Source organism: Momordica charantia (assembly GCF_013281855.1).
Source record: "Momordica charantia cultivar OHB3-1 chromosome 9 unlocalized genomic scaffold, Mcharantia_2.0 BLBB01000009.1, whole genome shotgun sequence".
Taxonomy (NCBI): domain Eukaryota; kingdom Viridiplantae; phylum Streptophyta; class Magnoliopsida; order Cucurbitales; family Cucurbitaceae; genus Momordica; species Momordica charantia.
Window position 1 is genome coordinate 2,827,992 of NW_028275167.1, and position 12,455 is coordinate 2,840,446.

Sequence of the window (12,455 nt, forward strand, 5' to 3'; positions counted from 1 at the left end):
TATAATTTTCTTTCGAGACTCATCGCTATGAAATTAATATCGGGAAAATTTTCGGAAACTAGCTTTGATTTATAGTACTTGCATTTGCTGGTTTGTTTTTTTTTTTTTTTAGGTTCAACTGTTGTGGGCATGAGGATCATCAAACCATTGACCTTAAGTATGGGTGCCTTTATTTACTTGAATTATACTCGAATTGTCCTTGTGTTTACTTGTTTATGTTTAATTAGTTTTCTATTGTCTTAAAGTTTTTAACTGTGGGTTTTGTGTGTGTATTGTACTGGAGGTTGAGCATTCATTCATGACATCACCAATCTTTGCCACCGGCGGAAAAACTTGCACTGGTTTGGGGGGGGGGGGGGGGGGGGGGTTGTTGAGGTGAGTTTCTATTTTAAATAGTGGAATAAATCTTGGCAGTCATTTATAAAAAATCATGGAGGATGAGTTCAATTTCTACATCCTCATCCTCATTTCTCTCCAGTTCTTCCTTGCAACCAGTAGAACTCTAAACTCATCACAAGAGTTGGTTTCAAGCTCATCACAAGGTAGGCATTATCCTTTATATGTGAGTTTGTCTATGCAGCGTCAAGTTATACTTTTGGCTTTTGCTTTTGTTGTTCATTTCTTTGGGTTAGTTAGATTGGTTTTAATCTTTTATAAATATTCCGATTTGATTTGTAGGCGTGTGCTCAGTCATAAATTGTGGGCAAGGAACTTGCAAGGCATCTAATGCTTCATTTCTTGGTTTCGATTGTGAATGCAATTCTGGTTGGAGGAGACTCCAGATTGGTTCGTTCACCTTTCCTTGTGTTCTTCCCAACTGTAAGGATCTCTCTCTCTATACACACACATGACACATCCACAAACGCACGCGCACTCCTTTATATTAATGGTATTCCATACATATTCATATGGTTAATAGGCCTCCTAGTTTTGTTATACTAATTAAAATTGCATCAAATAGAATAGTGATTAAAGTTTAGAAGTAAAAAGTCGTTAATCTACTAATGAATTATGTTGACCATTGGATCGATCCATAGTTTTCGAATGAGATAAAATTGCAATGTAATTTTGTAAAGCCTCAAAATCAACGTGAATTAGTTGGTTTTTTACCTTTAACAAAGACATCTGCATCATTGAGCTAGAGAATAGGACGCATGTCATGCATTTACACTTGCAGAAATATGAACGAGAAAGAATCGCACTTAAAGAAATCAAATTCATTTATTTGTAAATTTCGTAATAGCATAGTACGATTTTTACTTGTTAATCTATTTACGTTTGATAGTGTACTGTTTTCTAGTCAAATTCATGGGTGTACAATTTGTGTCAAGAATGAAGAACTGTCTTTTCTCATGGTAGGCGTGTCCAGTTTATCCGTATTAATATAAAATATAAAGAACACATCAAAGATGGTGAATAACAAGATTAGCTATAACATGGAACAAATTACGGCAACAATACTCTCTGCTGAGGGAGAAAAAATATAGAAGAAAACAGAAATGGGTACGGTGCATGAAGCGGACAAAGCTATCCTCGGAAAAAGGATAAATAAAAATAAAAAGATAAATTACCATTTTAATCTTTAAACTTTAAAAAGTATCTGTTGTTTCTAATATGTGTTTGAACTTAAAAAGTGTCTAGCAGGTCTTTGAATTACGTATAATAAATAATTTTTAAAATTTATTAGGCCCCAATCTTAAATATTTTGAGATTTATTATACCTTTTATAAAGTTTAGAGATCTATTAAATAAACTATGAAAATTTAGAGACGAACTTGTAATTTAACAAATTATGAGCTGTTGCTGAACTTTCAGGGATTCCAGATTTCCGACGTGGCGGTGGATCTCCACTTCCACCACCACTGCCACCAACCACGGTGGTTCCTTTCCTTCCTTCACCTTTTGGTTTCTCAAACCGTATGCTGCTCACTAAACTACAGGAAGAAATTTGCTCTCTTGTTTATATATCGAACTCTGTAAATCAATTAGACTTTTAAGTTATATATATTATCTCGAAACTCAGTAATGTTGTATTTGAAATTGATAAAAAAGCTTCTATTTTAAAGTTTCAGCTTGCAGGGTTGTTTGGTGTGGTAATGGAACCTGCGTGGCCGATGGAGCAGGAGCAGCTGCATTCCCATACTCTTGCCATTGCCACGAAGGATTCGAGAATTTATTGAACTTGACATTCTTACCATGCTTTAAGCGCTGTAAGTAAGAGAAAATTTCTAGCATTACAGTAACAGTTCACCTGAATTTAGCCATATCACTATTTTTTATTATTTTTATTTAATGCCATATTACTTCATATCATGATTCTTAAAGAATTTTGAGGTTAGTAAAATAGACTTTATTCCATAGTTTTGTCTTCATTTGTCTTAACAATTGTGGTAATTGCTTTTGAGCCTCACCCACTAATGTACGGAAAGATATAATGCCTTAATATACTAGTTCTGGAAGGCAGCTTTAAGTTAATATAATATATATATTTTTTCACTCGGATGACTAAATCTTGGACTGGCCATCTTCCATTATTTTTTAAGTTATGGTCACGAGAAGATAATTATATAAATATGGTGTGACAAATAACTGAGAAGGTTCATATTATTTATACAAAGAAACGACATATGTCCAGTTTCGAGATAAATGTTAATTCCTCTTAATCCAACAAAAGAAAAATGGTTTTATTATGTGATATTATATTCCAACCAAAGGTTTCACTATACCAAAAGTTAAAAGATGTTCACTTTAGTTGGGGTTCTGTTGAAGTTTTTGGTTTGGTTGTAAATAGTTACTCTTGTTATTTTTGTTTTGAGTTAAAAAATACCTGGTCAAAAAGTTATAATGTCTTGACCAGTTCAATTATCTTGAGGTTGGTAAATAGTTACTCTTGCTGCGCAGAGCATGGGAGTAAAGGAAAGAAGTATGACTTTCTTAATGTTTTATGTTTTGACTGATAACAACTATCTCGACCTATTTTTACAGGCTATTTTGGAGAATATTGTATTGGTGCTACATCTCCACAAAGAAATTCTTCCGCTTCAGTGCTGCAAATAATTGGTAAATTTCTCCCCATATCCAATGATAACTTAATGCAATATTATAATAGGAAGTCGTGAATTTGAATTCTTGCAATGTTATTTCTTATCCAGTCTATAAACAAATCTACGAGTTTTCTATTCTTCCGAAGATACATTGCTTGATGTACTTGTTCTTTTCCTTGAGCCCATAATTTTTGGCCATCGTAACACTAAGATATAAAATATGACAGGATCAGCCAACAAATTGAAAGGCTCATGGAATCTCCCTTCCATTTTCATTCAAGTGACTGCTGTTACCATCCAAACATGGCTTTGAAAGCTGCTTAGGCTTACAATAATGGACATCACGCCTAAATTTTCTATATATTTCCAATAATTTTAGCATTTTATATTAGGTTATTTTCCTAATAAAAGTAGCACGTAAGTTGTAATATGAATACTTTCGTGTTAAATATATAATTTCCCGCCATTCTTAATTTTATTATGTTCTAAAAATTTGTAATTATATTTGTACGTATTACTTTTTTCCTATAACTTATAATTAAAAAAATGTAAAAGAATGAAGACTTGGTGAAAATGACCCATTGTGATATCTTGGTAACATTCGTCTTGAACTTTCTAGAGGATTTGATTTCATAAGGTGAAGACTAAAGATTATTTATGATTGATGTAGCCTCTAGGTAATCAAATAGTAATTATTGATTGACATGGATTTTACTTTTTTGCCTTATTTACATATTAAACATTTGTAAATTAAGGACATTTATCAAAATGGGTGGGTGGTTTCAAAGAAAAAAAGAGTTGTTTATTACTCTCTTTTGTTGGATTGCTTAAGTGATCTTGGGACGGTTTAGTAGGCTTGAGAACCTTGGACTTAGCATTGGGCTTTATGACATCTTCTTGTATCCTACGTGGATTGGCCCATTCTGTATCTTTCATGTATCTTACCAGTAATTTCATTGAAAGACTAAAACAAATAGTATGATTGGTGAAATTGGTATAAGAATATTTACAACAATAAAAAGTAAAAATGGGTTAGTAGGTAGAATTAAATAGGTAAGGAACTAATTAGGATAATTTTGTAATTTTCGTCTATGTAGGGTTGAGATTTTAGAGATTATTTGATTTTGAAATCGGCGTAAAACAAGTGTTCTCCCTTATTGAGAATTATAAAACTTATGATCTTTTTATTACCGAAAATTTGACGACTACTCGAGATTTTCCTGAAAAGAAGTTGGCTAAACAAACTTGCATGGTTTGACTTTTTTTATTTTTTATTTATAGGAAGTTGAAAGATGAGTTGCATGCATCAAAAGGGTACATAAAAAGAAGTTGAAAATTGGTATTATTTGGCCAAACAACATGAATTTCAAGAGAGGAAGAACCATACATTAGTCTTTAGGTAAGTGGATATATAGGAGAAAAGATTAAAGCATTTTTGCTCTCTCTCTCTCTCATGCATTGCATGTAAATCTCCTCTACTTGTTAATCCAAATGGACAACAATGGTAGTTTATTGTTTTCAAGGTGGGAGTTTTTTGGGGCAACCGTCTTACCCTTATAATATTTGGTGTCGTTATTAATTTCTAAGGTTGGTGGCCACCATAAGATTTGAACTCATTCCCTTTTAATTAACCCTAGCTCTTTTGGACCAATGAGCTACCATGAAGAGTATTTAATATTAACAAAGAATAAATAATTAAAATAGAATTACATCAACTAAAATTAATTTTTATTGGAACAACCATTATTTAATATAAAGTACTATTAAACTTTATTTAATTTTTTTTGAAACATATTAAACTTTATTTTTTTAAAAATGTATTGATGTTAATTAATAATAACAAAATTCTATTAATTGATTAAAAAATTAAATAAAATTTTGGAATATTGTATAATAAAATCACATAAATTAATAAAAGTTGTAAAGAAATGATTATAAATGTATATGAGGCATACAAAAAGAGGAATGAGAATGAAATCGATAAAGTTGCCGACGAAGAATGAGATTTGATTAAAAAGTTTGAAGAACTAGTTCTACCCCTTAATTTCGTTGATGTAATTTAGTAAACACCTGTGAACATTTTTATTTTCAATTCCTTTGAATTAAACTGGGCTTAGTTCAATGAATCATTTTTAACTATAAATTTTCAATTGAAAAAAAAAAGAAAAAAGAAAAAACATAATTAATATCAAAAGTGTGTTTCACTTTTGAGAGTGTTGTTCGAGCGAGAACAAGTTTGAAAATTATTATAAAATTATTTCCAGAAATACCCTCACTCGATCTTGCATGCAACTCTCACCGTATGTTCATTACACTTGGTTTAACTTTTGATAAAGTTGATTTTCAAAAAATCAACCTTATCAAAATGTGATATGATGTTAATTGCAGACCTTGGATAAGGGCAGACAGACATTGGTCGTTGTCAGTCAGAAGTCAACAGATCAGCTCTCATGTCGGAGAGTAGATCGGTGAATGTTTATGTGAGGCCAGATAAAAATGGAACTTTGTTTGAGGGTACGATTACTAAGTTTTCCAAGGTGTTCAAACAATCCCATATTGGGGAGGGAAAATGACATAATCCATGGTATATAGATAAGGACATTATCTCTGTTGATATAAGGTCTTTTTGGTGAAACTAAAAGTAAAGTCATGAGAGTTATGCTCACAGTGGTCGACAATATCTTACAATTGTAGAGATACTTGAGGGTACTATTATTCTTAACACTTGTGTGGGTATACAGGTGAGGAAGGGTATAGTTTAGTCAAAATAAAAAGAGGAGCATTGTCATATAGTTTTGAGAGAGTATGGTTTAGGAAGAAGAGACGTATTTATATGTATTTGAATAACAAATACAACTGAAAGTCTAACTAAAGCTTAACTACACATCTATTCAACTGCTAACAAACTCATTTAACTAATACAATAATATGAGTTATTATTCCCCCTCAAACTCATGCTGTCGAAAGCATAAGTTTGGATCTGAAGAAGAGCAGACGGTCATAGGTATGGGGTTTTGTAAGAAGATCAGTCAACTGAAAAGCAGTAGAGACATAGCACAGTTCAATGTCTTTGCGAAGAACACGCTCCCAAATAAAATGAAAGTCAATCTCGATATGTTTTGTACGCCCATGGAACACCAGATTACGAGCTAATTGTATAGCAGAGGTGTTATCACACCACAAAGTGGGAGATTTTGAGCTGTAAATATGAAGATCTTTGAGCACTTGACGGATCCAGAATAATTCTGTAGCAGTGGAAGCAATACAACGGTCTCTCAGAAAGAACGAATTAAGAAAGGAGAGAAGGGGAATATGTTTGATTGAGATAATTTTTTACTTGAAGACAAGTTAGAGGCATATAGGGAAATAGAGAAGAAAAAGAGTCATGTTTATTTGATGGAAATTATATTAAGTCCATTTGATTTATTATCATTAGAGTGAGAGATGCCCCGTAATTTCTTCTATTCCTCTTCATTCTTTTGTTGTTATTATTATTATTAAACAAAATACTAGTCTCACCCACATTGTACCCATCCCGTCCTTCCTCTCATTCCTCTCATTCTCTTTATCCTCTGCACTCCTTTTAATTCTCTCTCCAACATTACTTCTCTATTGATTAGACTACCTGAAAATTCTTTTGTAAACCATGAACTTGTTTACCGCTACTAATTTTAGAAAAAAAATAAAAGAAAAGTCTCTCTTCTATCATGATAGCAGGTCTATCTCTTGAACGACAATACCAGCTAGATACAATTGAAAGTTTCCTTTCAACCATTAATTTTTTTGCGTTCCTCCCTCTTACCTATAAAAAATTAAACGGTGGGTGCTGTGCCACTCAGTAAAAAAATATTGTCTTTTTCTCCCCCACTACTGTCTCTCTCCCTCACTAATTCTCTCGTTCTCTCTCCCAATTGTTCTTTGTTTTACGTGTTCGCTATCATCCCCTATAAATACTCATTCCATACCATTCTATTCTCTTGCACTTTATATTATATCTTCTTTGTACAAATTACAAATCCTATGTATTTTGCCCCTCCCCTGAAAAGTACTTCTTTTACAACAACTTTCCCACCATTTTTTATGTGTTGTTTTGAAATCCTTTCTTTTTTTGCATATCGAAAGTTCCTCATCAAATCATAATGGCCACAACCACAAAATTAACAGACGCCTTTAAATCCCGCCCTATTCACGTCCCCGCCCACAAAAACTTGGACTTCGACTCCTCCCAAGAGCTCCCTGACTCCTATGCATGGGTCCAACCTGCCAACCTCCCTCCCGTCGTTGATCTCGACTCCAACTCTGACACCGTCCCCCTTGTTGACCTTTCTCTCCCTAACGCTGCCCACCTCATTGCTACTGCATGCAGCACCTGGGGAGCATTTCAGGTCATTAACCATGGCATCCCCAGCTCTCTCCTTAACCGCATCGATACTGCCGTGAACTCTCTCTTCTCCCTCCCGCCCGATCAAAAACTCAAGGCTGCTCGCTCCCCCGATGGTGTCACAGGCTATGGCATTCTTCACATCTCCTCCTTCTTCCCCAAACGTATGTGGTCTGAAGGCTTCACCATCGCCGACTCCCCTCGCGACCATTTTCGCCAACTTTGGCCCAATGACTACACTAAATATTGGTACTAATCTCGCTACCATGTAAACTACTTATGCCTTAATCAGTTGAGTTATATTTGTTTTAACAACAATATTCTCGCGCTATGGCTCCATAAAAGGAAGATATGGTTTTTTTTTTTTGTAGTGATATGATAGAAGAATATGAGCGGGAAATGAAGAGTTTATGTAAGAGACTGATTTGGCTGGCCTTGGGGGAACTAGGGATAACGTGGGAGGACGTGAAATGGGCTGACTCGAATGGCGATTTCCAAGGGAACCATACAGTGGTCCAGTTGAACTCGTACCCGGTATGTCCGAATCCCGATCGAGCAATGGGTCTCGGGGTCCACAGCGACACCAGCCTCCTCACGGTGGTGTACCAGAATAATACTAAAGGGTTGCAAGTGTTACGGGAGGGGAACCGGTGGGTGACGGTAGAGGCGGTACCCGATAGGCTAGTGGTCCAGGTGGGAGACCTGCTCCACATTATGACAAACGGGTTGTACCCTACTGTGCTCCACCAAGCGGTCGTGAACCGAACCCGGAAGCGGCAATCCGTTGTGTACCTATTTGGGTCCCCAGAAAGCGCTGAAATCTCACCACTCAAGAAACTATTGGGTCCAACCCAACCCCCTCTCTATCCTCGAATCGCTAGGTCTAAATACGTCGGAACCAAGGCCAAGCATTTCAACGATACGCTCTCTTTCATCCGCCTCCCCGCTTCTCTTACTGGTCAATCGGAAGTCAATGATAACAACAGTGTCAATGTGGAATAACACCTCCCCTCCCTTCCCCTATCCCGTACAAGTAAATAGAGCGCCAACTTCCTCCGTTTTGATCGATCTGGGAATAACACAATTGGTTAAGACATCCTCAACTAAAAGATCATGGATTTGAATCCCCACTCCCAGCGTTGTTGTAGTAAAAAAACTTTCCCAATCAGGCTAACTATATAAATATAATGTAATTAAACCAACTCAAGGAAGGAGGTGTTGTTTTAGGTTTCTTTTCTTTTTTTTTTTTTTCGTTTTAGATATAGGATTGAATAATAGGAGAGTGGTGGATGTAGTAAGTAATATCAAGTCTAGAGTGTGTGTGTGAGAGTTGTGATGTTATTGGTCTTTGTTTGTTGTGTAAGTTTAGATTAGACTTGTATGGAAAAAGAAAAATTTTAAATGAAATAATATAAATATTTGCCTAGTTCCAAAAATATCATTTCGATGTAAAAGGACATTGCAACGAAATTGCATATCTTTGAAAATAATATATTGTTAACTATTAATTGGACACATCATGATTCATTCTTTTCAACGTTTAATCACCCTTCATCATTGCATCAATATCTTTCTTAAAAACACACTCGAAACCTTTACCGAATTTCAAAAACAAAAACTACTTTTATTAGATTGTTTAACTTATCTTGGGTCAGTTTAGTAAGTCTGATCAGAACTTTTGGACTTAGCATTGGGCTTTAGATCATCTTCTTGTGTGTCCTACATGGATTGGCCCATTTTGTGAACCCTAGAAGAACTTGTTCAAACAAACTTGCATGGTTTGACCTTTGTTGTTGTTGTTATTGTACAAAGGAGTAAATAGGTATAGGAAGTTGAAAAGATGAGTTGCATGCATCAAAAGGTACAGAAAAAGAAGTTGAAAGTTGGCATTATTTGCCCAAACAACACATGAATTTCAAGAGAGGAAGAACCATACATTAGGCATTAAGTAAGTGGATATAGAGGAAAAAAGTAAAGGGTAACAGTGACACATTCATCAAATTTATTCATATATTCACAACAAGACAGGTACTGCATGTGCCCAATGAAGATCTCTATCCCTCGTGGGAAGGGATCAGATATTGAAAACCAAAACAAAATGTAAGCTTTTTCTTTTTTTCCTTCTCCAAACACTTTTTTTTTTGTCTTTTCTACTGTCTCATTTTATCTGGATTCCCTACAAAATTATACAACTTGACTTGTGTGTGTGTTATTGGGTTTGGATTCCACCATTGCATGTGCTAACATTCTCAAGTAATCAACTACAAATTTTGTTTCAGGATTCTTGTGTTTCTGCATGGATTTTTCTTTTGATCTTATCTTTGAATTTTGAAAGGGATTTTTGCTTTGCTAGGGCTGTCTCTTCTCTGTACTTGTCGTCTTCGCCCTCCATCTAAATTACGCAGGAAAGACCCAAAGCCAATCTCAAGCTTCATAGAGTCTTTCTATTCAAGGACAGGTAGTTTGCATCTTCACAGACATGTCTAGTTCACCAAACCTCTCTCCGAGACAATGCCCAGATCGATAGTCTTTCGTACGGGTCGAAACTTACCCGACAAATAATTTCGCTACCTTAGGACTATTATAGTCACGGCCACCGTTCACTAGGGCTTCAGTCACCGGCTCCCCTATCATCGGGTCAAAGGAGTGCTACATGTGTCGAAGCATTTTTGTTATAAATTTATTGAATTGGCAAGAAGATGAATAGTCCCTAATTATTACAAACCATTGTTAGGTCCTTATGTTTTCAATGTGGGATAACATACCCTTCGAGATGGTATTTTTTGGGTTCATCAATATTTTGGTCAAATCCCATTTTTAGACGGTTCTCGTTTGAGTTTTCTAAGCTCTGATCTCATATCAATGACACTATTATAAACTGATTAAGTAATCCAGTCCTTTTTTATCGACGTTTAGACGAGTTGTTTCCAATAAATAACTAAGAAAAGGGTTTTTTTTACCTCAACATTAATCTTTAGTTCAACGAATCAATTTTAACCATAAATTTTCAAACTGCATGCAAAAGTGAAACATTCACTTTTGACAGTGTTGTCTTGTTCTCTTGCATGTAACTCTCATGGCTATTGTTCATTGCACTTGTTTAACTTTTGATAAGGTTGTCTTGTCGTTTCTCTCTTGCATGAAACTTTTTCTTTTCTTTTTTATTTCCTTACACTTGTCGAAACCTAAAGCCAATTTTTTAATGTAGCTGTTCTGCATGCTGAAAAAATGGATGCAGATGAGAAGAATAATCAAAGAAGAGGAGAGAGAAACAAAGGGAGGAGGTGAAAGAAATAATTCTGAGAATTGCAACGGTTGTTTATTCTTGAAAAGATAAAACTTATTTTTTGAGTTTGGAAGTTCGTGGAATTAACCTCTTTTTCATTCCATAGGATAAATATAATTCTAAAATATATATTTTAAAAATTTTTAGAAAAGGTGAGGAACCAACTTCCAACCTTTGAAAATATATAGGTGAGTTTAATACTATTTTGATTAATATACTTTCGACTTCAGTTTATTTGATCTCCGTACTTTTAAATTTTGTTCATTTTAGATCATTATAATTTCAAAACAAATGAACTAAAATGAAGCTAATCTCCCAAAGATAACTTAGGCGACTTAGGGCTTCAAGAAATATTCTTGAGATCTTGGATTCAAATCACATGGAACTCATTGCACATACTCTAAGAATAGGGGGATAAAGGTCAAAGGGCCGCCGGCTCCTCACTAATTAAAAACAAATGAAACTACATTGACCAAAAGAGTATTAAACCCTTTAAAAATTATTTTTATCCATGTTTGTTTTTCGAAGATTTGTGACTAGCTATCTACAATCTTCTTGTTGAAGACACCCACGTATTTCCAAAATGGTATGATATTGTCCGCTTTGGGCATAACCCTCACGGCTTTGCTTTTGATTTCACCCAAAAGGCCTCATACCAATGGAGCACACCTACGGATTACACCATGACCACACCTTTCGAGACTCACCACTTATTTGTTCACCCAAAAGGCCTCATACCAATGGAGCACACCTACGGATTACACCATGACCACACCTTTCGAGACTCACCACTTATTTGTAGGTTTAAACCATGGCTCTGATACCACTTGTTAAGGATAACGGTACCCAGAGTACCCCACGTATCTCCACAATGATATGATATTGTCTGCTTTGGGCATAACCCTCACGACTTTGCTTTTGGTTTCACCCAAAAGGCCTCATACCAATGGAGATAATTGTCCTCTCTTATATACCCATGATCATTCCCTTCCCTAGCCAATGTGGACTTTGTTTGCAATCACCTTACAAACCCAACACGAGATTCTTTTTTTGAGTACTAAATACTAATTCTTATTGTCGTATCGGATACTGTTTAGTTGGACTTAGTAGTTCGAGCATGAACACATGTTTGAGTTTATAGCTACCTTATGTTCAGGTGCTTAAACTTAAATATGAGTGTTTGGTTAGTTGAACGGAGTGTAACTTAATTTTCAAGTTAAAATCTATCCATTAAGCCAAATAAAAATTATATTTTTTCCCTCTTAAGGTAATAAAGCTAATAATCAATAATTACAAGGAAGCAAAATCTTAATTATATCAAAAGTGAAGCTCAATGTGTCATTTTGATCTATTTGAAATGGAATTTATGAAGAAGAGGTAGAGATTTTATTAAAGGATTTGACTTGTGAGAAGTGTCTTGTTCTTAGAAAAAAGGTTGCCTCTTGGTTTCTGCTTGGTTCTTGCCTATGTAAGTTTGTTTGACATGTCTTATCAAAGACATGAATGGAAGAGTTTCAAAAGATAAAGAATTATATTGTCTAAGAAATGGGAAAAAAAATGTACAATACTGAGATTGTATCAAAGTTTTCTTTTTCTTATAAATTTCATTGATTATTTTTATAACATTTGAACAATTCTTTTTCCTTCCAAATGGTGATGTTATGATGCTTTATTTTCAGTCGCTATAGGGATGAAAATACAGGATCAGGTACTCCCCTATATGAGGTTGAACTTGAAGGGAGGT

At 34.9% G+C, this 12,455-nt stretch overlaps 2 protein-coding genes across 2 annotated transcripts; both read left to right on the forward strand.

Moving 5' to 3' along the window:
* The first annotated feature begins 159 nt into the window (after positions 1-159).
* On the forward strand, positions 160-3,546 carry LOC111014937 (uncharacterized). The gene is made up of 8 exons (XM_088116965.1): positions 160-163; positions 290-375; positions 479-542; positions 679-819; positions 1,816-1,917; positions 2,067-2,210; positions 2,986-3,060; positions 3,272-3,546. The coding sequence occupies exons 1-8, from the start codon at positions 160-162 to the stop codon at positions 3,355-3,357; spliced, it is 702 nt and encodes a 233-aa protein (XP_087973091.1). The 3' UTR covers positions 3,358-3,546.
* A 3,462-nt stretch (positions 3,547-7,008) lies between these two features.
* Positions 7,009-8,851, forward strand: LOC111015603 (gibberellin 3-beta-dioxygenase 2). Its single transcript, XM_088128347.1, has 2 exons — positions 7,009-7,674; positions 7,797-8,851. Exons 1-2 carry the CDS (start codon positions 7,184-7,186, stop codon positions 8,425-8,427), a joined length of 1,122 nt encoding a protein of 373 aa, XP_087984473.1. The 5' UTR covers positions 7,009-7,183; the 3' UTR covers positions 8,428-8,851.
* Positions 8,852-12,455: the final 3,604 nt, after the last annotated feature.